The 26,488-nt window shown below is 41.4% G+C and overlaps 1 protein-coding gene across 22 annotated transcripts in view; it reads right to left on the bottom strand.

Moving 5' to 3' along the window:
- The window catches only part of Kcnma1 (potassium calcium-activated channel subfamily M alpha 1), a 788,086-nt gene that overhangs the window by 232,665 nt on the left and 528,933 nt on the right, over positions 1-26,488 (bottom strand). For all 22 annotated transcript variants that reach the window (XM_008849872.2, XM_008849855.2, XM_029554470.1 and 19 more), the window contains exons 6-7: positions 10,267-10,342; positions 755-830 (exon numbers count right to left, since the gene is read on the bottom strand). In XM_008849872.2, coding sequence (XP_008848094.1) covers positions 755-830; positions 10,267-10,342 — 152 coding nt within the window. The remainder of the gene's footprint in view (positions 1-754; positions 831-10,266; positions 10,343-26,488) is intronic.

Below are 26,488 nucleotides of genomic sequence, written 5' to 3'. Positions count from 1 at the left end.
ACAGGCATACACATAATTAAATAATAAATAGTTTTTGAAAGAGTTGGATAACGCATCCTCACCCCCCACGCCCAATCTGGGGTAGCGGCTAATGGAGAGAAAAGATCATCTTTATTCGGTTTCATAGTTTAATGGGGCTGCTTCCAGTTCTAACAGTCTATGGCTGTATGAAATGTACTTTTAATAGTTAAGTATCTTCTCTGGAAGCAGGGGAGAACCATCTGCCTTGAGGAGGTGTGAAGAATTTGACTTAATAATAGAAGGCTTTCAAAGAGTCATTAGTATAAAAGAATTAACGTTTTTGAGGTACGAAATAACTTGACAAGTCATCAGGCAGAAGAATCAAAGGCAGCTTTTTGTGAGAGGGAAGTGGGGACACATCCAGGGATCTGCATTTGTTGTTTACAAACTTTGAACCTTCTCACCAGACTTCCTCTGGGCGTTTGCTGTGGAGGCACTGCCATCTTGTGGCGATGTTGGATTATTGCACACAGTGTGAAAAATCGACAGCCCTGTCTCCACAAGCAATACAGGTAAAGCTGGCAAATGAGGTTAACAATGCGAATATTTCTCACCATTCCAAACTAGTTTGGGGGTAAAGGGTTGAAATTCAGATAATTGTGTGGTTTGTTCCCCTTTCCTGTGTCTACAACTAAGCTGTTTTCTCACCGCGAGAGAAATTTCAGGTAATAAAGTGACCCCGCAGGGGGCGTGTTCCCAGCCAGCCAGAACTGCTGAGTCTTCACATACTTACCAAGTGGATGAACCCAGCCGCAGTCAGCCACGTGCTGATAAATATGGAGAGCAGATTCACCAGCTTGATAGAATTACTGTGCAAGAGAGACAAGAAGCAAAGTCTCCAGGTTACATGGGGTAACCGCTTTAGGAGCTGCCTGGTGGTGTCACAGCGCCCCCTATTGGGGAGAAGCAAGTTGTCATCACCAAAAGGGAATATGACTCCAGAAGGTGATGTAAATTGGTCAGGAATGAAGGTCTCAAAGGAGCCTGAAGGAAAATTACAGCTGGGCCTTGAAGTAACTCCGTCAAACTTTGTTTAAAAATTAAGTTTGATTTTTTTTTGGGGGGGGGACTTCAAATCTACAGAGAAATGGAAACAACAGTGTAATTAACACTTACATGCCCTCCATCTACAAAGTATTGACATTTTTCCCACATCTCCTTTATCGCTACACTTTTTCTCATTCTTTCTGATGCTTTTCTTCTTTCGTTTATGTTTCTATTTTTTTGACTGAGCCCTTAGCACCTAAGTTGTAGACATCACAAAACAACATCTAATCATTTCAGCATTCAGCTCCTAAGAAGGGCGCCACGTGATGTAATTACAAGGACAAGGTCATATCTAAGAAAATTAACATGAATTCAGCAGCGTAATCTAGCATGCAGCCCTTATTTAAATATCTCCAGTTGCCCTGAAATTGTGTTGAACAATGTTTCCATTATTTTCCCAGGTCCAGGAACTAATCAAGGTTCATCTTTTGCATATGACTATGATGTGGCTTTAATCCAGAGGGGAAGGAACTTACTGCATAGGGATAGTTAGTAAATGTTTGGGGTTTTGTAGGACGTACACTTTCAGGGTCAACTCCTACCATTGTAAGGCAGCTGCAGGCCACATGCAATAGGATGAATGGAGTCGGTATGCTGTGGTCAAACTGCATTTACCAAAAAAGAGGCCTAGAACTATATAGTTCACTAATTTCTGTGTCTCCTTTGGGGGGGGGCTTTTTGAGACAGAGTCTCCCTATAGCTCCAGCTGTCCTAGAACTCGCTATGTAGACCAGGCTGGCCTCGAACTCACAGAGATCCACCTGACTCTGCCTCCCGAGTGCTGAGATTAAATAGCCTCTTTCAAACTATGGGAAATGTTTCCACTCTTGTTTTCTTTTTTTTCAAGAAAATGTAATATTGTATAAAACCAGTCTACTTTACAGAATGTCTCAGATACTGGATTTGTTTAATTATTCCTTCAGGATCAGATCTTGCTCAGAAATCTCTATTAAGAATCTATGGAGCTAGAGAGATGGCTCAGTGGTTAAGAGCACTGGCTACTCTTGCAGAAGACCCAGGTTAGATTCTCAGCCCCCACATGGTGTCTGTAACTCCAGTTCTAGGGGAATTTGACACTCTCTTCTGACTTCTGCAGGCATTGCACAACACAGGTGCACTCGCATGCAGGCCATACACTCATACACATAAAAAATAAAAAAATAAGTATTTTTATAAAAAGAATCTCTTCTAGGATGGATTCACTCAGGAATGACCCCAGTGATGTCAGATCCTCTCACTTGGCTAAGGTAGGCAGGCTACATCTCACCACAGCCAGGGCTGAGTTCTCTTTCTAGTTAATGCAGCATCCAGAACTTACTACATTTGAAGTTCAGGAGTGACCTTGTCTGTCCACATCCCAGGAGCAGCAGATCTCCAGCACACAATAGTGCCTCTATGAATGTGTACTGAGTAACTGGCTCTTCTTATCCCTATTCCATTAAGTATCCTGTTCACCTCCATTGGGAGATAGCTCCTGAATGCTGGCCACAGGACACTTGCTGTCCCCAAAGGCTTGACCAATGCGTGATATCCAACACCTACCCTCCATCCTTCCCCAATACCCTACAAAGTCCCTGCTCTCCTATCACAACTCTGTCATACAAACTCTTGAAACGCTCATCACAGGCAAACCTACTGATGATAGTTCTACTGGAGCTCTTACTGAATAAGGTAATGTTTCCATTTATCCATGTGCTGGAGAGCTTTAATTGTCAACTTGACACACCTGGCCTGGGGGAGCCTCAACTGGGGAATTGCCTCCATTGGACTGGCCTGTGGCCATGTCTGTGGGACATTTTCTTGATTGTTAAGTGATGTGGGAGGATGTAGCCCACTGTGGATGGTGCCACCCCTCGGCAGGTGGTCTTGTATTGTTTAATAAATCAGGTGAAGCATGGGCCAGGGGAGCAAGCCAGTAAGCAGTGTTCTTCCATGGCCTGTGCTCCAGCTCCTGCATCCAGGTTCCTGCCCTGAGTTCCTACCTTGGGCTCCCAGATGAACTGTGACCCAAGAGTGATGTAAGTCAAATAAACCCTTTCTTCCCCAAGTTGGTATTGGTCAAAGTATTTTGTCACCTCAACTGAAAGCAAACTAGAACAATCCATGTAGTTTCCACTCCTCGAAAACTGGTTTGATTCTCACCTTTTCCTTAAATCAAGCCTTTGTACCCACCTGGAATACAAAATGACTTCCCTTCTAGGCTCTTGCCTCCAGCCATTTCACTGATGATTAAAGTGTCTTTGGCAAAGTTTTAGCAGGGTAGCCTCTTCCCCTGCCTCCATTTTGCAAGCTTCTAAGACAGGAGTTGATACAAAAGAGGAAGCAGATGAAGAAGAGGGGCAAAGAGAGGGGAGGTGTGTACATTCATCCTCTCAGGGGAGAATTCAACACCTAATTAACTGACTCACTTGCACACTCCCAATTCCTTGAGGCCTTAGAAGCAGTGTGCTATCAATAACCGTGTGGAGTCCTTTCTGGATATTAAATCTATTGAGGTCTTTGAGTCTCTTTGTGCTTTGGGAAAATGGTCTAAATGTGGTGATTATTAATCTCTAACTGATTGTCACCACAATATTAATGGTGCTTAAGGGAGCTCTCGCTGTGTGCAGAACACTTAATCACTGTTGCTGAAACAGCCATGTTCTGGGCAGAAATCTGATTGTCTGTATGACATCAGCATTATCCCAGCTCTCTTGTCTGAAACTTGCCTTCTAAGTTAATCTGCACAATGAGGCAATCATCTGAAAGCTGTGTGCAAAAAAAGTATTCTATGTAAGATTAACCCTTGCTGGACCTTCTCTGTTCTGTGCAACATGGATCTCGTCAGCTAGAAGAGGATTTTTTGGAAGGAGGGAGGGACTGTCAGGAGAAGAACTTTGTGTGTTTGTGGCAAAAGAACCACAGAAGAAAGCTATCTGTGGCTTCTCTGCCAAGACCAAAGGTCCAAGCAAAATATGAAGTCATCAGTAGTTAATTTGGCCCATTCAGATTCTAGCTCTCTGCTGTGAAAGAGGGATTGTGATCATACCCTGAACACAAGCCCCTCTAAAGAAAGCCAGGCATGCATTTGCATCAAAACACTGGAGTCCCCATCCATGAGTTCTCCATGGTTGTTCTGATTTGAGTATGAAATATCTTCCATGGGCTATGTTCTAAGAACTTGGTCTCCCTCTGGTGACATTATTTTGGGAGGGTCTGGAAACTTTAGGAGGTAGGGCTTACATGGAGGAAGGGCAAGGGGCAGAGGGGCGGGTGTTCTTGGAGCCACATCTTGTCTCTGAGCCTTCCATCTCTCACTCTGCTTCTCCTCCTGGGTAACCATGAGGTGATCAACATAGCTTTTCCAGGATGCTTTGCCTCCTCACAGCTCAGGAGTGACAGAGCCAGCTGACCACAGACTAACACCCCAGAAACTCTGAGCCCAAATAAATCTTTTTTTCCCCTGAAGTTGTTTTCTCAGTAATTTTAGTATTGTGACCAAAGTCTGATTGACAATGAACGTTAGAGTCATTGACATGGGTGGACACAGTGAATCATCACTGTGCAGGTGGGAATCCGACAGAGACTTTTCCCAGGACTCAGTGGATGCTGGGAGAGTCAGACTTGAGATTATTTCAGTAAAGCTAGAAGTGCCAAGGGCTATTTCTGCCCTTACAGGATTTAACAAGACAGTTTTAGTTAACTCTGAAAATGTCATCCATTTTGCACAAGGAAGCACAAATTTGTCCCTGTCTCTATCTTCTGCCTTGTTTCTGATGGGAGGGCTTACCAAGAGCCAGTGGCTTCATTGTGTTTCAATGCTACTTTTGCTGAATAGATACAAACTATCCCTATTACTTTTGCTGGATAGATACGAAGTATTCCAAACCTGAGTGTCAACTGGGCTACGACACACTGACATGAATGAACTGTGAGGTACGAAGTAAAGGAAAAGAATATTCTGTCACATTTGCCCTTTAGTTATCTCTAGATGGGTCTCCTCTTCAGCTGGTCTGCATGGACTAGGTCCTAATACCCCTTCCCTGCACTACTGCCCTGCCTGGTGTTAAGGTCTATCAAGTCTTAGACACTTGAAGCCAACTCTATACAATTGAGGGAATACTGAATTACTAGAATGTGAGTGACCATGTTTTTTCTCCTGAATAAAATCCTTCAATAACTCTATCTTGCGCTCTGTAGAATCCATCAGTCTAAGAGACTTCATGATTTCTACCTCACACCCCTCCTAATCTCCATATCATATAGTCTTCTTCATAGACTGCTGTGGAGCCATTTCTAAGGTCACATATGTCATAAAGTTAATTTATAAAATGACTCCCAAATATATCGATTGGGCAAACAATGGCAGACATACACATATGGCACACACATACACATATGGCATACTCATGCAAACTCATACAGCATAAACATACATATGCATACGCATACACATGCATACACATACAACATACAAATGCATGCACAAATGGCATGCACATACATACACATGTGGCATACACATGCATACACATACACATATGGCATACACATGCATACATATGCAGCATACATATACACATGCATACACATATGGCATACACATGTACACACATACATAAACAGTATATACATGCATATACATGCGCATACACATGCATACACATATGGCATACACATGTATACACATACAGCATACACATACACATATAGCATATACATGCATACACATGCATATACATACGGCATACACATGCATACACAGACACATATGGCATACACATGCATACACGTACAGCATATACATACATATATACACATACACACGCATGCATATACATGCATACACATACACACACATGCAGCAGACAAAAGTGATGTGGTAGAGAGCTGACAGTAGCAAGGTGTAGAGACCATTTGGCTTCACCTTTTATACGTCTCCATATGGGAGAAAAGGTCACACGAAGCATATGCTACTTTATGCTACTTTAAGACTGAACTTTGCTCTGATTGCAGAATAAATGACCCGGCACCTGGAAGTTTGCTCACCAGCTTGCAAAGCAATGGAGGGACTTCCAACAGCTTAGACAAATGATGCTGAATCTCCCAGTACCTCCTAAATGGGCCCTCAAACGACCCTGAATCTCCCAGTACCTCCTAAATAGACCCTCAAACGACCCTGAATCTCCCAGTACCTCCTAAATAGGCCCTCAAACAACTCTGAATATCCCAGTACCTCCTAAATAGGCCCTCAAACAACCCTGAATCTCCCAGTACCTCCTAAATAGGCCCTCAAACGACCCTGAATCTCCCAGTACCTCCTAAATAGGCCCTCAAATGACGCTGAATCTCCCAGTACCTCTTAAATAGGCCCTCAAACGACCCTGAATATCCCAGTACCTCCTAAATAGGCCCTCAAACGACGCTGAATCTCCCAGTACCTCCTAAATAGGCCCTCAAATGACGCTGAATCTCCCAGTACCTCCTAAATAGGTCCTCAAACGACCCTGAATCTCCCAGTACCTCCTAAATAGGCCCTCAAATGACCCTGAATCTCCCAGTACCTCCTAAACAGGCCCTCAAATGACCCTGAATATCCCAGTACCTCCTAACTAGGTCCTCAAACGACCCTGAATAACCCAGTACCTCCTAAATAGGCCCTCAAATGACCCTGAATATCCCAGTACCTCCTAAATAGGCCCTCTATCACAGGATCTAGAATATCTTAAGGCCTCTGTTGACTCACACTTTGGAAACCTGCCCCATTTCCTGTCATAGAGTGTTCCTTGCCTGACATTACTATGATTATCAACCTAATTCATCAAAAACACACATACAACACACACACACACACACCTCACACCCCCCTCACACACACACACACACCCTCACACATACACATAAACACACTCACACATACGCACACACATACACACACACCCTCACACACCTACAACACACTCACACATCTGCACATACACACACAAACACACACACCCTCACACATATGCACACACATACACACACACCCTCACACACCTACAACACATTCACACACCTGCACATACATACACACACACACACGCACACACACACACACACACACACACTTCTGTGCTGTTTTCCAGCTCTGAAGGAGGCAACTGAGTAACAGAAGATGAAAAGCAATTTTTAAAGTATTATTTAAAGTCACACTTGCGAAGCTTCCATCCTTACCTAACACCACAGATGGTCAGGGATTCAGTACAAGAGAAAGCTAGATCCAATCTCTCTAAAGATGATTACACAGACTCCCCCACCCTCCCAGAAGGTCACCATGAAAGCAGCAGAGCAGAGAGGACTCACAACAGAACCCCCCCAAGACCAAAGCCCTAGGAAGCCCAGGCTTCATTGCTCTGTACAGAGCTTTGGGATCAGGACATGGAGTGACAGAAGGCAGGAGCCAGGCATAGCCAGGTATCTGCTGAGCAGGTTCCTGAAGCTTCTAAGTTCCTAAAGCATGAGGAAGCTTTCCACTTGGCCTGGTGATCTGCCTTTGCCTACTCACGCTAACCTCGCTCTCCTTTGTCCATGACAGAACCCCAATTTCCAGGATCTCAGACTGGCTCAAAGGTCCCACAGACGCCATTCTCTCTTGCCTCATGTGTGCTTTCCACAGCTTCCTTGATTGAAGTGACCCATCTTCTCTGCCCCTCACATGCCCATCCTCCAGAAAAACACCTTGTTTTCTCAAGGTTTCCACCTTGTCATTGAAAAGACCTTGACCTGCCCCACGACTCCTTCCAAGCCCAGCTCAGTGACTCTGTACCTCCCAGTCCTGGGCTCACTCCTGTCTTAGCACCTAACACCCTAAGAGGCAATCTGGTTTCAGGACCCCATCCCCAGGAGACTTTTGGCACCAGGACTCCTCTGAGTACCCATCATGCCACTGGCATAAACTAGTGCTCATTTTAGACTTACAGAGTTGATACAACAACCTGGTTGTGACCATGAACAGGAACCCAGGACACCCAAATTGTGGGATTGTGAAGAAAGGCATCGTCTGAAGGCAGGAGTTTATTATGTGGGAAGTAAGGGTCCTGTGGAAGCACTGTTGGGGGCCAAGACTGCAGACACCCTACCTGCTGCTACCCATGACTCTGTTGGAGAACAGCTGCCTCCAAAACACCCAATTTCCTCTCCCCCCCCCCAGCCTTCTCCCTCCTGCCCTGAGAAAATGAAGCATCATAACTGCACAGTATGAAGGCAGTGCTTTTCAAGAAGGCTGGAGCCAATTCCCACACTCAAAGCAAAGAGCATGCCCAAGCATAAGGTCAGTTAAAAGAAACTTGTGGGGGGCTGGAGAGATGGCTCAGTGGTTAAGAGCACTGGCTGCTCTTGCAGAGGACCTGGGTGACAGCACCCACATGGTGGCTAACAGCCATCCCATCTGTAACTCCAGTTCCAGGGGATCCAACACCCTCTTCTGATCTCCGCAGCCATTGCATGGCATGGGTACACTTACATATATGCAGGCAATACACTCATACACATAAAATAAAATGAAAATAATAAAATAAATTTTAAAAGATACTGGGCAGGCACATCACTGCAATACAAAAGGATGAGGAGGGTCAGGACACAGTTCTGTATACATTATTTATCAGAGGACTAGAATCATCCTGAACTGTTATTACCATAGAATAAAAATCCCATTACTTTATGAGGTAAGTGAGAAACAGGGAGAAAGAGACATTACATCATGTGAGAGTATGTGGATGGCTCCATTAAAGCACCACTATCACCCCCTAGAAAATAAAATGTAAGGCTAAGGCCCTAACATGGTGCTAGATAGTCACCAACTCACCCTTAGAAAAACAGTCTTGAGACACAGGTGTAATATATGTAAATATTGGATATGCTATCTTTGTTATTTAGATTTCAAAATAATTTATGTCTATTATAATATAAGAAATCTATGAAAAGGTAAAACTTTAGGCTATTGTTGCTCAGAGGAAATAAGAACAAAACAATATTTATTGTCTTATGAATAATATTATACACCAAAAACAGAGAACCAATACATTTTTTACCTCAGAAGATAAAAAATGTAAAGGGGACAAGGACAGATCTTGAGAGAACAGTATGGCTCTTCTCCTTTTTAAGTTGTCTAATAGGAAGTGAATTTTATCTCTTATTGACATAAATGAACAGTTGGAAAGGAGACAATTTGAAATTAAAATAAACAATAGCAAAAAAATAAAAACATAACTCATTGGACATGGAAGATTCAGGAGGTTGGTTCCAGACATCATGACTGGGGAAATAACACTGAATCCAAGCCCTCACAATGCAGGTGTATCAATTATACATGACTAAATACATTTATCAAACACATTAAGGCCAAGGAAAGAGGAAATGGAACATTAGAAGGGATCTTCTTAAAGTGTAATTTCCTAGAAGAGAAATTTATGACCCACACTTACTCTCCATTAGAGTGAGTCTAACCTCTTTTATTAGTTTATTCATCAACAGAGCCCTGGTTTCGGAACAGCTCTACGCAGCGACAGGTCATCAGGCAGGGGAACCTCTGGGGGATTTTGCTCCTGGTCTAGCTGTGTTTTCCAGATCATAACATAGTTAACAGAAGCAGTCATGGTACATTTGGCTGGAGGTTTTAGGGTTTCCCCCAAAAGGCAATTTTCAGAGCAAGCCCCAAGGGCTCTATGGATATAAAGTGGAACACCTAAAATATACTTCGAAATGAAATGATTTTCTGTTTGCCATGTGAGGTTTGTGATTGCCTGTCAAACAGCATTGTTTCTCTTGCCTTTATGATCGAGTTCAATTTCTTACGTAGTGGTGACTAAAGGGGCGATTTAAGACCTGGCGGCAAGGACTTCCCAATCAATGAGCAAATCCATCCCTCATCCATGTGTACTTCTCCCACGATGCTGATGTTGCAACCCCACTTGGTACCCAGATCATGGCCACGCGTCCCCCACAAATCATATCTTCCTCCACACATGCACAGCCATGCCTCTCTTTTTCCCTGACTCTGTAGAACACAGTAGTATAAACCCCACTTTAATAAGCTTTTCTCTCCAGCTTTGGATTGCATCCCTCTTTCTGTGACTAGCATAACTCTATCATGTTACAGTGTTGAAAGCAAATACACCTGATATTTACAGCCTGGCACTAAGGAACCAGATGGGCAAAGTACAAGAAAGAACATCTTACCTTGTTTTAAGTATATTCAGAAACTGCAAAATTTCTGAAAACTGTATCAGTCTGAGTGCTCTTAAAAATCTCAAACCTGGAAAGGGAAATGAAATAGAAGTGTTATTTCAAAATGCATGGCTATACTGTTCAATCTGCCATCCGAGTTAGCATTGCTCAGGGTTGAAGGGCTTGTGAAGGCCTTACAGAAGACGAATGCCCTGCTACATTTGACCTGTTGCTTCATTCCGACTCTCCAGTGGCTTAATCTGAGCTGGTAAATGGGCTTTCTCATTAAATGTGAGCTCTTTGGAACCACATAAGGACAAGGGATATAGCAGCGAGGGCCCATGTTCATAAGCGTAGCTTCTCTCTGGCCAGCTCTGATAGAAAAGTCCTGTTTCCCAGTTACCCAGTGGTCTGGCAGGACTTTTGTCTCTGAAAAATACTCAGAATGGTGATCACTCAGGGTAACCCTGTGCTAAAAGCAGATTAAGAATAAATCGGATCACCTTATGTCTTTGATGGATTTTTTAAATCTCCATTTTCAGCCCTGAAAAAACAGAAGAGTGTGTTCTAGAGTCTTATCTGTGTTCTATAATATTTTATATTTTTCTCCAAATCAGAAACACAAGAGAAAAAAACCCAGATCTCTAAGAACTTCAAGATTCAAAACTTAATAATTCTACTTTTATTAACGTCAGTCCTTTTTGTAGTCATAGCTTCTATTGAATGCTAGAGTTCCTGCTTTCAGGTACAGAAAAGACCAAGAAGTTCTGGAGGCTGGAGAGACAGCTCAGTAGTTAGGAGCACTGGCTGATCTTGCAGAGGGCCTGGATTCAAATCCTAGCATCCACACAAAGGCTAACAACCTTCTGAAACTCCAGTTCCAGGGGATGCCCTCTTCTGGCATCCATGGGCATTGCACAACATGAGTGCACTTACATGCATACAGCCAAAACACTCGTGCACATAAAATGAAAAATAAATTTTAAAAAAAAGTGTGTGCTTTTGGTTTTTTGAAACAGGGTCTCATGTAACCCAGGCTGGCCTCTGACTCACTGTGTGGTAGAGGCTGCCCTTGAACTCCTGATCCTCGGCCTCCATCTCCCAGGGGCTGGGATAAGAGAGCTTCACCACCACACTCAGTATTATCTTTTTTCAAGTTTTCTTTCTTTCTAACCCTTTTGCTATTTCTTCCTGAACGTTTTATATTCTTTGAGCCATATGATTATTTTCTCTATTTCAATATCCTTTATTATTTTGTTGCCATTTATCTCTAAGGGCTTTTTGAATGTCTTTGTAAATTAGTCTTTGTAAAAGAATAGGCAATTTTTCTTCAGAGGTCATGCACCACCAGCTTTTTACTGACTTAGCTAATCTTTCTATCCAAGAGGGAGTTTCCCTAAGCCAAGTAGTTTTTCCTTATACCAAACTTTAGTCTCAATAGTTCCTCCTTCAGGGTTAAAATCATAAACTCCTGTAAAAGGCAGCAGGGCATCTAGAGATTGCCTGCTATCTTTTCCTTTTGGGGGAAACCAAGCCTCATTATTAATCACAAATGCAGGTCCAAACGGGGTCATAGTCGTACTTTCGTTTTGTTTCAGTAACATGATAATTCTGCTAAAGGCAGAGATTTCCCTGTTTTTGTTTCCCATTCCATCATCAGAGTTGGTCATCAGGATTCTTAAAGAAAGAAGGTTATACAAATTACAAAAACCAGGAGCAATGTGGGGAGGGATTTCCACCAAAAGAGCAGCGGCCATCAGCTTTCGGCTGGAACTCTGTCAGACAGCACTCTTGCCAAGAACCATGGAACTCTTGGGGCCACCAAGTTCTCATCATCACAGTGTTTTATCATGATAGTCTAGGGTCACTCTCTCTCTCTTGAACTCAAAGTCAGGTGGTCAATCACTGTGAATCAGTCATGGGCCTTAATGCCTTGACCACTATTCAGGTGAATGTCTTGCAAAATGCTCACTGCCAGCTTTGAGGCACACTGAAGACCATACCCACTCCTGAAAGATTTCCTTTCATTTCAAGTATCAGATGTGGTGCTGGGCTCAGTGGGCTGAGTTGACCACTGCAGGGCTAGGGTGAAACTTTATCCAACTCTCCTCAAGGCAGAGTGAAGGAGAATCTAACCAACATGGTGGAATAAAGCAAACCATGAGATTCACTAGAGACCTGAGGAGGCAGCCTAAGTACTTTCTCCTTGAAACAAGAGCTCTCTAATTGGCCCAGAGTGGAAATACTTTGGTTATAAGGACCAGTTAACCTACAGAGCAGAGACGGGTTCCACAAAGACTAAGGAAAGGGGCAGAAAATGACTCAAAGGGAATATTTCTCATCTAAACAAGATTTTTACCTCTGTGAACAAATGATTTTTATTTCCAGGGAGCATTTTCCTTCTATGCTAGGGAATATTTGTATAGCTTTTATTAAATCAGAAAATTCAGACATAAGAAAGAAGGTGACAAGATGAAAGAGGCTCATAAAGTCTAAAACACAGTCACAACCAAACTGATGCAAGGCTGCCTCCCACTGCTGAAAACTGAGCTGGAACAGATGTTTACCTTCAGAGCCGGAGAAAATACAGGGAAGGGAGAAGGGAGATAAAACAGAAGAAAAGAGAAGAGATCATAGAGATTCAACTGAGGAATGCAATGCAGTTCCCAATGGAGGTACAGATGACATCCAGGTCAGAAGCAAAAGCCAGCACATATTAGAGAAGAACTAATATGAAAAGAAAAAAATACAAAAAGAAAAAAAAATGGCTGGAGGCTAGAAGGCCAAATGAATGGCCAGCTCTTAGAGACCAGTGCCAAGAAGTGCCTAGCTTTTTTGTCTTCAAGTTTCAATCATTAAAAATCAATTAAACACAATAACGATAAGGCAATAATGTTAGGGAGGGTATTTATTGATAATGTAGCTAAGATCTTTTTAGGTAACAGGAAGTGTCAAATATTATCATTTGCTGCGGAACGTTTTTCATTTATTGTATGTGTGTGAGTTGTTTTGCCTGCATGTATGTAAGTACACCAGAAGAGGGCATCAGGTCCCTGGAACTAGAGTTACGGACGGTTGTTAGTCCCTGAAACGGAACCAGATCCTCTGTACAAGCAGCCAGGGCTCTTAACTGCTGAGCCGTCTCTCAGCCCCAAATTACCATTGTATCTTAAATCTTCCTCTAAAGCTCACAGGTTGAAGGTTTGGTTCCCACCCTGTGGCACCACTGGGAGGTACCACCCTTGGGAACTGCACTGCATTCCTCAGTTGAATCTCTGTGATCTCTTCTGTTTTCTTCTGTTTTATCTCCCTTCTCCCACGTATCTACCTCTCTCATGTAGAGGTATGTTCTTGAAGGTGATATTGGAACTCCAGTCTCTCCCCTTTGTCTTCTACTTTCCAACTGCCATAAAGTGAGAAACTTTTCTACCACATACTCCCCACTATGGTGTTTGACCAAAAGCAATGAGGCCAAATAACTATGGACTGAAATTTTCAAACTGTGAACCAAAATCCATCTTTCCTATGTCTAAAGAATGGTCTTAGGTATTTTGACATAGACCAAAAGCCGACTAAGAAGTGAGCAACAGTCAGAATTTCTTGACAAACATAATCTGACTCAAGGTTTCAATATCTACTTAAGTATTAGCTGTTCAAGAGTAAAGTCAATAGCAGCAAAACTATTTCCAGATATCCTAGCTTTATTGTTTTATCTGGTTGTGCGAAAGAGTGAAAAACATTGAACGCGGATAGGAATAAAGGGCTGCAGAGAACAGTATTGTTTTTAAGTATTGTTTTTAATCTATTTCTTTTTATTTTATGTTTATGAGTACTTTGCCTGAATGTACCTAAGTGCACCACACACATGCAGTGCCCGTGGACGCCAGAAGAGGGCTCCAGATTCCCTGGAACTGAAGCTAGGGATGGTTGTGAGCCAACATGTGGGTGCCTGAAGTTGAACACAACTCCTTTGCAAGAGTAGTAAGTGCTCCTAATTGATGAGCCTTCTCTCCAGCCCTGGAAAACACAGTTTTATTTATGTATTTATTTATTATTTTTTTAATATTTTATTTATTATTTTTATTTTATGTGTATGAGTGTTTTGCCTGCGTGTATGTGAGTGCACCTGTGTCGGGCAATGCCACGGAGGTCAGAAGAGGGCTTCGGATTCCCCTGGAACTGGGGTTAAGGATAGTTTGTAGCCGCCATGTGGGTGCTGGGAATCAAACTCGGGTCTTCTGCAAGAGCAGTCAGTGCTCTTAACCGCCAAGCCATCTCTCCAGCCCCTGGATAATAGTTTTAAGATTCCAGGATAACCAGCAATCTCACATCACTGTGAGATAAAGTAACAAGTTCAGAACCTTGAGGTAGAAAGACAGGCAGCACTACAGCCCCAAGGCTAGACTCGCAAGTAACATGTCAGCTACTTGTAGTTTCGCTACACATTCTCGTGTGTGTGTGTGTGTGTGTGTGTGTGTGTGTGTGTGTGTCTGTGTGTGTGTGTGTGTGTGTGCACATGTGTACGTATGCACATATGTTTTATGGAACCAAAAATAGAATACTATTGATCTAAACTTTGATCTGGATTTCTTTTTGTTTTTCAACGATGGTGTTTTCAGATTGCCACATCCTGTTAACTTACAAATACATAATGCAATACAGTCTTTTCTTTAGTTGAGGTGCAGGAATAAGAAGCCAGGAACACAAACAATGGGAGCCTCAGGGTCTGCCTCATAGTTAGCGTCGGCTGTTAGTTGACACAAACTTAAGAGTCATATGGGAAGAAGAACTTCAACTGAAGAATTACCCAGATCAGACTGGTCTGTGGCCACGTCTGGGACGCATTATTTTTAGTTGCTAATTGATATAGGAGGGCCCAGCCCACTGTGGCAGCACCATCCCTAGGCTTGTGGGCCTCAGTTGTATAAGAAAGATATCTGCTGGTGTGGTGGCACACACCTTTAATTCCAGCACTTAAGAGGCAGAGGCAGGCAGATCTCTCTGTGAGTCTGAGGCCAGCCTTGTCTACATAGCAAGTAAGTTCCAGGTCAGCTGGGGTTACAGGGAGACCCCGTCTCACAAAGACCAAAAAATAAAAATTAAAAACAAAAAGAAAGCTATCTTAGCAAACTAGAGGGAGCAGTCAATAAGCAGCTTTCCTCTGTGTTTTCCATTTCCTGCTTCTGTACTGAGTTCCTCCCTTGGCTTTCCTGAATGATAAAGTGTAAGATGAAATAAACCCTTTCCTGTCCAGATTGCATTTGGTCATGGTGTTTATCACAGCAACAGAAAATAAACTAGGACAGCCTGTGCCCTTGCTAGGGGGATCCTACTTACCTAAATCTGAGAACCTTCCTAACAAAAGCTACCCAGGGTTGGGCCTGGTGGCTCAGGCCTTTAATCACAGCACTGAGAGTTAGAGGCAGGCAAATTTGTGAGTTCAAGACCACCCTGGTCTACATAGCAAGTTCCAGACAGTGAGACTCTATCTCAAAAATAAAAAACAAAAGCTATCCAGAAGACAGTTTATAGCTAACAGAATCTGTAGAAAAGAAGGAACACTTGGGATTTCAGAATAAGTTTTTCCAATGTGAAGATCAGAGGCAGATGCCTCCCTAACAGCTACCCATGCAGTATGGGAACAAGATTCTCAGAAGCTGACGAGAGAACAGCTTGTTTTTTGTTTCTAGAGGCCACTGTCTTAGCACTGGGTTTCACTAACACAAGAGTAAAAATCCTGTATGAGTTTTTAAAAATCACAGTCTACTTCCTCTGTCAACACTTCAGAGCACAGGCTTAATGACTTTCTACCCTGGACCTGTTTGGGTCTCTGCTCAAAATTCTCCATTCACACAGATTGTAAAGTTCAAGTCTTTCAGAGACCTATTGTGACACCCTATTGTGGTTTGAATGAGAAATATCCCCCATAGGCTCATGGATTTGAACATTTGGTCCCAAGTTGATGCCATTGATTTGGGAGTTTATGGAAGTTTTAGGAGGTGGAGACTTGCTGGAGGAATTACATCACTGGGGGTGGGCTTTGAAGGTTTATAGCTTCACTCTGCTTCCTTTCTCTCTCTCTCTCTGTCTCTCTCTCTCTTCCGGTGTGTGCACGAAAACATGGTCAGCCAGCTTCCCGCTGAGAGAGCACCATGGCAGGGAAAGCATGAAATAGGCAAAGCATGGCGGCTTTCCCTATCCTGACAGAGTCTCTCCCTATGGACCCATTAACCAAAGTAAATCCTTTTCTCCCCTAAGTTGCTGTTGGTCATGATATTTTATATTATAGTACTTTATCACAGTGACAGAAAAAGTAACTAATAGGCACCCCACTTCAACACTATCACTATCTCATTTATTTATTATTTATTTTAACTTTTCTCTATGTGTATATGATAATTATATATGCATATATGTACTTGTGTGGGTGTGTTTGCAAAGTAGTGTTCTCTATGGCTTACTGACTAGTCAATTTAGCCAAATTGGTAAGCTTCAGGTTTAATAAGACATCTGTCTCAAAAAATAATGTAGAGGGGCTGGAGAGATGCCTCAGTAGTTAAGAGCTTCACTTCTCAAAGGCAATACCACATCTTGATAGTACCAAGCAAGGACCGTGTGTGTGTGTGTGTGTGTGTGTGTGTGTGTGTGACTTGCACACATATACACGGAGTCAAATGTTGATGTCATCAAGTGCCTTCCTTGGGCACTCTCTACTGGGAATCCATCTGTTTCTGCCCATCCTGATCTAGAGTTACAGACATGTGTGACCACACCAGGCTTTATATATATATATATATATATATATATATATATGTATTTATATATATATATTTTTAAAATGTGTATGTGTGTATTGCCTGCATGTAGGTAAGTGCACCCATGGTGTGCAATACCTGCAGAGGACAGAAGAGACTGTTGGAGCCCCTGGACCTGGAGTTACAGACAGTTGTTAGCTGCCATGTGGATGCTGGGATTTGAACCGAGATCTTCTGCAAGAACAACCAGTGTTCTTAACTGCTGAGCCATCTCTCCAGCCCCTACACCAGACTTTTTTTCACATGGGTGCTGGGGAGCCAAACTCAAATCCTCATACTTCTGTACCAAGCACTTTACCTGTTCAGCCTGGCTCCCCAACCCCTCAAGCCTTTACCCATGAGCCTAGATTCAACATATAGCCTAGTTACTTTCAAGACTTGTGCTGTATCTTGTCAAACTGTCCATCAATCTTGCCCATACCCCACTGGACTGAACGCCATGACAGAACTCGGAAGGCAGGGAGAAACAAAGGAAGAAGGAAGTTAGGGAGAAAAAAATGAGTCCCAGGTTGACAGGCTCCCCTCAGTCGAGCACTGTTGTTTTCTTTGGTTTTTCTATTAATAACTGAACAAAATGTAAATTTTTAATGCACTCATGAGTCATTTTACTTTCTTCTTTAAAGGATTTTATAGCAGCCTTTGTGCTTCTGTGTTCGTCTAATCTTCATAATACAATCAAGTAACACATTTTGATAATAAGAACAGTGTAAGTTACATATATATTCCCATCCACAGTTCCTCACTCCTTCTAATTTTGCTTCAATTCTTTTCTTCCATGTCTAAAATTTTACTTAGAGATAGCCTCCCCCCCCCCAAAAAAAAACCCTAAAATTCATTATATGGTCAAAGATATATCTTTCTGACTTTTAAAAAAATATTCAAAATGGTCACCCTTATCATGACAAGTTTTTTAACTGCATCCGCATTTCAGAGACTCTGAACCTGAGCAGCAGGTTTAAGTCACTTGAAAAGCCTTCACTCTGAACCCAGGTACTTAGCATTCTACTGGGCAGAGGATGTTTCCAACCTCCAAGGGCTTGGAGGAGAAGCATCCCAGGTTTTATGTTAGCAGGCACACAGCAAACACACAAGTTTCTGTCGCAAAGACTCAAACTATTTGCTTGCAACAATAGTAAACAAATAGGCGTGGCTGCATTGCAGTGAAACTTTGTTAATATAAATAGGCCATGTTTGGCTATACCTTGAAGGCATGCCAATCCTAATGACTGCACAGGAATCCCCTGGGCTTTGGAGACAATCAGGTTCTGACTGTGTGGGTCTGACAGCAGGCCTGACACTCTGCTCTGTGCTCTGCGAACCAGCTCTTGGTGGTGCCTGGGCTGTGGATCTGAAGGCGACCGAAGGAGGCAACAGCCTGCAGGGAAGCAATTCCCAGACCAGTCTGCTGCAACTCCACACAGGCTGGTGATTTAAATCCAGTCTTCACTCAGCACCTCCCAGTCCCAGGCATTCTGGCTTAACTAGTCAGGGGTACACTTTAAACACAAAGTGTTTGAAAATTGGAAACTTCTTTTTGGCTACCTTTCTTTTATAAACCTTTATCATTCTGGATGCATTTATTTATGCTGCCAAAAGAAACAGACTTTATTTTGACCCCCTAAAGCAAATTTCTCCTGTACCTGAGTAATCGCTGAGTATCGTAAAAACCAATAACTCAGCCAGTTAGCACATTGCCTGGCTACTTAAATTCCAATTTAAAGAACATACTAGTTAGCTATAAGTTAAAAGGAAATCATCAATATTGTATGATATTATTTATAGCATACTGCAGTCAGCATTTAATGTAGATTAGAGGGAAAATAGTCCTAATAGCAGCATGAAGACAATTTAGAGTTTCATGTTTATAGTTAAATATCAGAAAACAATATGGTTAATAGTGATAAAAAATCCAATCATTTTATGAAGGCAAATAACAGCAACAAGAAAAAGAAAATCAAATCCTAGATGATCCAATCAAGACTAGATTACACACTAACAGAAGTGAAAACCTCAGTAGGAGAACTGACTCTCTAAAAGATAGAAACTCTAGAACTTGACACTGGCAAAGAGAACTATTACCGGATAATATTTGAGACATAAATTGAAAAATATAGTAATACCTTTCCACTCAAAGAGCCTAGAGTAATTTAATTAATCTTTTTAATTTAAAAATACATTTCTTGCAATAGATATGACAAAACAAAAGGCAGATCTCATCACAATTCTCAAGAGAAATGATTTTTTACTAAGTAATTATATATATAGACTGATTTGAATGGAAGAAAAATAATTGCAAAAGACAGGAGACAGAATTGCAAAAGACAGGAGTCAGAGAAAACACAAAAGTAATTGGCTGATTTGAATGCAGTATGAGTATTTAAAAAATAGTATATAGGGGCTAGAAAGATGGCTCAGTGGTTAAGAGCACTGTCTGCTCTTACAGAGGATCCGAGTTCAGTTCCCAGCACCCACATAGTGGCTAACAACCATCCATAACTCCAGTTCCAGGGGATCTGATGCCCTCTTCTGACCTCCAAGGGCAATGCATGGCACAGGGCGCACTTACGTACATGCAGGTAATACACTCATACATTAGAATAAAAGTAAATAACAGTGATATAAAGTTAAAATCTCTGGAACTATCTCTAGATCCGATATGAAAGAAAGAAGACAGTTGAAGGAGAAGAAATGTGGCTTTCTTGTTTTGTTTCAAGATAGGTACTGTTAATTACATATATTTATGTTAACATGAAATTTTCTTTAAATGTACATATTAAGGGGCTGGAGAGATGGCTCAGTGGTTAAGAGTGCTGGCTGTTCTTGCAGAGAACCCAGGTTCAATTCCCAGCACCCACATAGTGGCTAACAACTGTCCATAACTCCACTTCCAGGGGGTCTGACACCTCCTTCTGATCTCCACAGGCATTGCACAACATGGGTACACTCACACACATGCAGGCAACACACTTATATACATGAAATAAAAATCATAAATAAAAATTTTTTAAATGTATATAAGGCCGGCCTGATCTACATAGTGAGTTCCAGGACAGCTGTGGCTACAGAGAGAGCCTGTCTCAAAAAGACCAAAAAAAAAAAAAAATTATTTACCCAAAATGGTAACAAAAAAGGAACAAAATATCAAATAAAGTAGGAGTTATTGTAAACAATTATAAAAGAAATGAAGATACTGAATGTTGGTAAAAGGAACAATCTACCAAGAATATGTGACTGAAGAAAATCTATGTAGTCCTAAGAATGGACCTTTGGATAAACAAAGCAAAGGCCAACAACAATGCATCAAACAACAACAACAACAAAATTAACAATGCCACATTTGTGGTGTCTAACAGCCATTTTTCAGAAACGGCATTATTAATTAGTCCCAAGTGAGCACAAAAGTAGAACATTTATGTAATATGTAACTTCTTGGGATAGCCTTATCCATCTGAATGGATGAGTGATTAGATGCATATACACACAAATTATTCAGTAAACATGGAACAAATTTTTTAATAACCATTGAACAGTTACTCAAACCAACCACAATATTTGGTTACAAAAAAATCCCACCAAATTCCAAAATGCAGCAGTAATTGAAGTCAAATTTATGAAAAGAACAAGAAAGTAACAAAAGAATAACAAAAATGAAGGAACAGTAGATATATTCTATAATATAAAGAAGAATTTAATATACAATGGTTACAAAAAAATCCCACCAAATTCCAAAATGCAGCAGTAATTGAAGTCAAATTTATGAAAAGAACAAAAAAGTAACAAAAGAATAACAAAAATGAAGGAACAGTAGATATACTCTATAATATAAAGAAGAATTTAATATACAACATAAAAGTCATCACAAGTCAAAGAAGAGATCAACTTTCAAATTATCTGGCTGACAATGAAATATTCTTGAACAATCATATCTTATCATTACTGAAAAAATTCAAGAGGAATTAAAAATCAAATATGAATAACTCAAAGGAAAACCAAAAAATATATACTTATATGCTTACTAGCCTTCTGAAGAAAGGAAGATGATTCAAATTTGAATATTAAAAATCATAAAACTTTTGAAATATTGTATCAGTCAATATAAAAAAATCAAAATGGTCCAAATTTTAAAAAACAAGATTCTGACTAGAAAATAATTTTGAAAGCTACAAGGGTAATTTCTGGACTAAGGATGAGTTCAATGGTAGAGTACTTGCATAGCAGGTGCAGGGCCCAGGGTTAAATCTCTAGCACTGCAAACAAAGAAATAAATATTTTTAAAAATGAATAACGTATTTGTATGTTAAAAGCATTCTATTCCCCAAATATGGAAATGCACATCAGGAAATATGACTAGCAGACAACCATTTGAATGTATCACATTTGATTGTTGTGAAAGAAATTGCACACTGTATAGCAATCAACTCAAAATGGAGTAAAGACTTAAATTTAAGACCCGAAACATAGAACTGCCAGAGGAAACTATAAGGAAAAAGAAGCATTATATGGGTCTCTGCAATGATGCTTTGTAAATACACAGGCAACAAAAACAAAAGCCGACAGATGAGATGACATTGAACTCAAAAGCTTGTGCAAAGGAAACAATCCGGAGTGAAAAGACGGCTCAGAGCAGGAGAAAACGCTCACCAACTATCCACCTGAATGAAGGTGATACTCAAAGTATATAAGGAATTCAATTTGACGCCAAAGAAAGAAATGATAAATAACTCTGTAAAAGGTAAGCAAAGGTACAAAATAGACAGTTTTCAAAAGAAGATATACATGGATATGTGAATAAAGCAGTTCAGCATTACTAATCACCAGGGACATGCAATTTAAGACCACAAAGAGATAATCCCCTTACATAATCTAGAATGGATATTACAAGGAAGAAAGGGAGGCAGGGAGGGAGGGAGGGAGGGAGGAAGGGAGGAAAGGGAGGAAGGCGGGGTGTTGAAAAATATACGACAAGGGAGGGGGGCAGGAAAGACTGCTCGGTTGTTAAGAGCACTGCCTGCTCTTGCAGAAGATCTGAGTTTGATTCCCAGCACCCACATGGCAGCTAACAATTTTCCACAACTCTAGTTCCAGGGGATCCGATGCCCTCTTCTGACCTCTTTGGGCACTGCATGACACAGGTACACTTACATGCATGTAGGCAATATGCTTGTACACATAAAATAATAAAATAAATTCAAAAAAGTTATGATGAGATCCCTTGCAAGCTGTGGGTACAAATGTAAATCAGCATACCTATAACAGAAAATAGTATGAAAATTGTCCAAAAATTTAAAAACAGAATTACCATATAACCTACCAGTCCTGTTTCTGGATATACAACCAAAGGAAATGGAAAGAGCATGTTGGAGAGCTGCAGTTTACACTTCCACATTTCCTGCAGCATTACTCACAAGTCGAGATGAGATGCAACCATGCTCCATCCATGGATGAATTTATTCTTTAAAATGTGATACGTATGCACGGCGGAATACAATTTGGACACAAATAAAAGAAGGAATGCCTTCTAGTTGCAACAATGTGGGTGAGCCAGAAGGTTGTGATGGTAAATGTGTCAAGCCAGATGAATGCCACATGATCTCACTCATAGATCAAATCGGAAAAAGTCAATCTTATAGACCCAGAGAGCAGAGTGATGGTTACTGTGGGCTGGAACAGTTGGTTGATGAATAGGTAACTAGTGTGGTGCAGATCTTTGGATGTAAATGTTCAGTTAGACAAGAGGAATCAGTTTAAGAGATATACTGTATAACGTGATGACTATAATTAACAATATGCACTGTGAAGATGCTTTGAAAAGGTTAAAAAAGTAAATGCAAGTTAAACAAAATGCAGTAAGTACTATATTTATTATACATCATTGCTAATGATATATTTTGTGTTAGAGAGATGACTCTGCAATGAGACAGTCTTACAATTTGATGGTGACATTACAAATTGATAAATCTTTTTAGAAGTAATTCAAAACTATGCATCAAACTAATTCCATTGCTAGTAATAAAGCCTAAGAAGTTGTAACAAAATGGGGAAACATAGTACAGGAACAAAGATGTTCATTGCAAAAGTATTCATTAAGCAGGAAAAATGGAAAGCAGCTTAGTACCTAAAAATAGGTCTTCTGAAGTATAGTCCATCTTCTTTATGGGATACTTCACATGCACAAAAATGTAACAAGCAAGATGATTATAACATTGTTAAAGAAGGATACAGAAACGAAATGGCAGTTACCAGGAACTGGGAAGGACAAAAATGGGAATTATTTAGTTGGATATAGAATTTAAGACAAAGATGTTCTGGACATGTGTTTGCAACAATGCAAATGCACTTAGCTCTGCCGGACTAACTGTACATTCCAAAGTGGTTAAGATGGTCATTCTTTACCATAAAAACATTTCCAAGATGCTGAGGAGATGGCTCAATGAGTAAGGTAAGACTGCTTGTTATGGTAGCATGAGGACCTGAGCTGGAATCAAGCACCCACATAAAAGCTGGGTGTGCCTACACACCAGCTTAGAACCCCAATGCTGGGGGAGGGGCAGAGACAGGAGGATCGCCAGGGCTTCATGGCCACCAGCTTAGCTGCAGATTCAGTGAGAGGGACCTCAAAGGTACATGGCAGAGGGCAATAGCATGGGACATCCAACCTCTTCCTCTGGCCTTTGTGTGTACCAACTCCCACATATACATGTCTATACCCCCCAAACATATATCACACATACACACCATACCAGTTGTTTTTAATTAATTATTTATTTAATAATTATTTTTAGGAGCTAGTGAGATGACTCAGCAGTTAAAATCATGTACTGCCCTTTCAGAGGACCCAGATTCAGTTCCCAGCGCCCATGTTGGGTGGTTCACAATCACCTGTAACTCCACCAGGGGGACCCAACAACTCTGGCCTCCAAAGGCACCTGCACTTACATGCACATACCTACACACAGGTACACACACATACACAAAATTAAAAATAATAAAAATGTATTGAAAGTAAAGAGTGCATATAAAGTGCATGGTCCCTAAATAAATCTATTGAAAACTATAGATAGATGAAAATTTGAAACTTATATGAAATGGCAATAATAATTATATTGCCTATATAAAATTGGTTTTCTTTCTTGATTTTTGAAATGTTCTCCAATTTTTAAATGTTTTAAATAATATTTACATTCATTTTTTTATCCATAATTACTTTGTAGTGGTGGCAACTCAGGACTGGAGCCCAGGTTTTCTTGGCTCTGAGACCCATGCCCACATCCAATATTTAATCATTTGAGGCCACATGAGGAGGCCCTCAGTCAGCGCTATCCCCTCAGAGGGTTAAACTTGGTGGTCTGGGAATTAATTTCAGCAGCAACTAACTGGACAGATCGAGAGATTTAGGAGCCCTTTCTTAGATGGACTAAGAACGAGCAGAGATAAAGGGATAAACAAGTAACTCATCAGTCATTCATCGTTCAGGTTCCTAGAACTTCTGGATACAAAAACAGGAGTTCTACACAGGAGAGGTTCCGAGATTACAGCACAGAACTCACAAGCATGCATCTGGCCTGGGCTTTCTAACTTGCTATTTTCCTTTCTCTTTCACTCCTTAATCTTTAAATCCAAAGCTGGAAGGTTCTAGTAAACCTCAGTCATTTCCAATCCCTACAGCACCATGCAAATCCTGGAGAGCAATTATTTGTGTGGTGTCTGACAAGGTCATGGCCATCTGGTCTTGTCCAGGGGAGGGAGGTTCAATCAAGAATAAGACAACAGAGTGAAGAAGGCACACAGCACGGGGAGGTTCCTTCAGGGTGGTCCCCCACCCAGCTGCCATAGAAGGTCAACCTCACACCCTCAGCTTGGGTGTTGTTGGGCCACCTGCTTCTCAGCCCTAGCACAGAGTAAACTCATGCCTCTCCTTCCCAACTGGAAGCGAGAAGGCCGTCTTTATTGCTCCCAAACACCTCTGGACCTTCATTGCTCTAGCCAAAAAGTATATTCAATGAATAGTTCTTACATATCTGACCATTTCACCAATCTTTTCCCAAGGTGATGGTTCAGGCTGTTTTCCTCCCACCTTAGCCCAGGCCTGACTTCTGACAGATATTAACCATCAGGCCATCAGGCCATGTTCACACTGGGATGCCACCTATCCATTAATCTAGTCATTGACTCATTCATTTGCCCACATATGTATGCTCACTTCATGTTCTATGCCTACCACTCTTCCCTAGACATTGAAAGCTTAAGGATGGAACTCTGCTTCTAAAGTTTTCTATTTGAATAGAGGGGTCAGGAAGTAGGGAAGCAATTTTTGAAGAAGGAAAGTGTCTTGTCTTTATCAGTTAAATACATATGAATAACGTATCTTTCTCTTCTCCACAGTCAGGCCCATGATTCAAAGCACCATCACCTCTAACAGGGCCAAGAGCCAAAAGGCTGATGTTCCTGCCGGACTTTGTCCTCCAGCCCACCAGGCCCCACTGTTGCCTTGTAGAAAAGATGCCACTTTCTTGGCACTGATCAGAGCACACAGCTCAGAGCCCTCACATGGCTTCCACCTCACTAATGGTCCCATTCCATTCCTTCTCTTGTACTAAAGGCTTTTTGTGACCTCGTGTCATTACCTCAATGCCTTAGACACAGTGTCTCTGCACTAGGGACATCCCCAAGTCCATTCTTAGCCCACGGCCTTCCCTTCTGTTTCTTCTCTCTAGAATATTCTTCTCCCATATACGGATGAATCCCACAGGCCTCTGTGTGTGGGGGGGGGTCCACCTGGACTCTCCCCCTCCACCATTAACCTGGTCATCTTCATAGTATATGTCTCAATCTAAATATTTTTTCTTTTTGTTTGTTGAACTGGTTCCTGCTTATTTCCAAGAACCATGTCTGCCCCACGTGGGACAAGACCCTCACTGTCAGTCACCCCCCAGCTAATCATCCTCTAGAACAGTAGTATTCCCCATGTGTCAAGCATTCCCTGAAAATGAACGAATGCACTCAGGAGCAATCATTTCAACAGAAGAGTCAGAAGGGTACCGGATACTAAATTAAAACCCGGAGGTTTACATGGTTGCCAACTGTTCCTCTCAGCATAAGTATCGTATCCCTCAACCCCTTTTGATCACACTTACCAATACTGGTTGTTGCAAAAGCCCAAAGCAGCATTTCTTTGCAATGAAGGGATCATTGTGGTCACATGAATATTTAGACTCCAGATATTTCAGCAGAAAGACCTCCTTTTTGTCATTACTAATGAAAAGGACTGACTATACTCACCATCACTTGCTTGCTAATTGGAATTTTGCTAGGCATAATTAGATTATGCAGAAGTATTTGAACTGTGCCTATCTACATCAGAATTCTAAGTTGAGTTTCAGGGTAACAATATTTCACTTTAAAGAAGCTCCTGGTTCAAC

This window comes from Nannospalax galili, unplaced genomic scaffold (assembly GCF_000622305.1).
Source record: "Nannospalax galili isolate Female #2095 unplaced genomic scaffold, S.galili_v1.0 scaffold83, whole genome shotgun sequence".
NCBI lineage: Eukaryota > Metazoa > Chordata > Mammalia > Rodentia > Spalacidae > Nannospalax > Nannospalax galili.
This window is presented reverse-complemented; position numbering and strand designations above follow the sequence as displayed.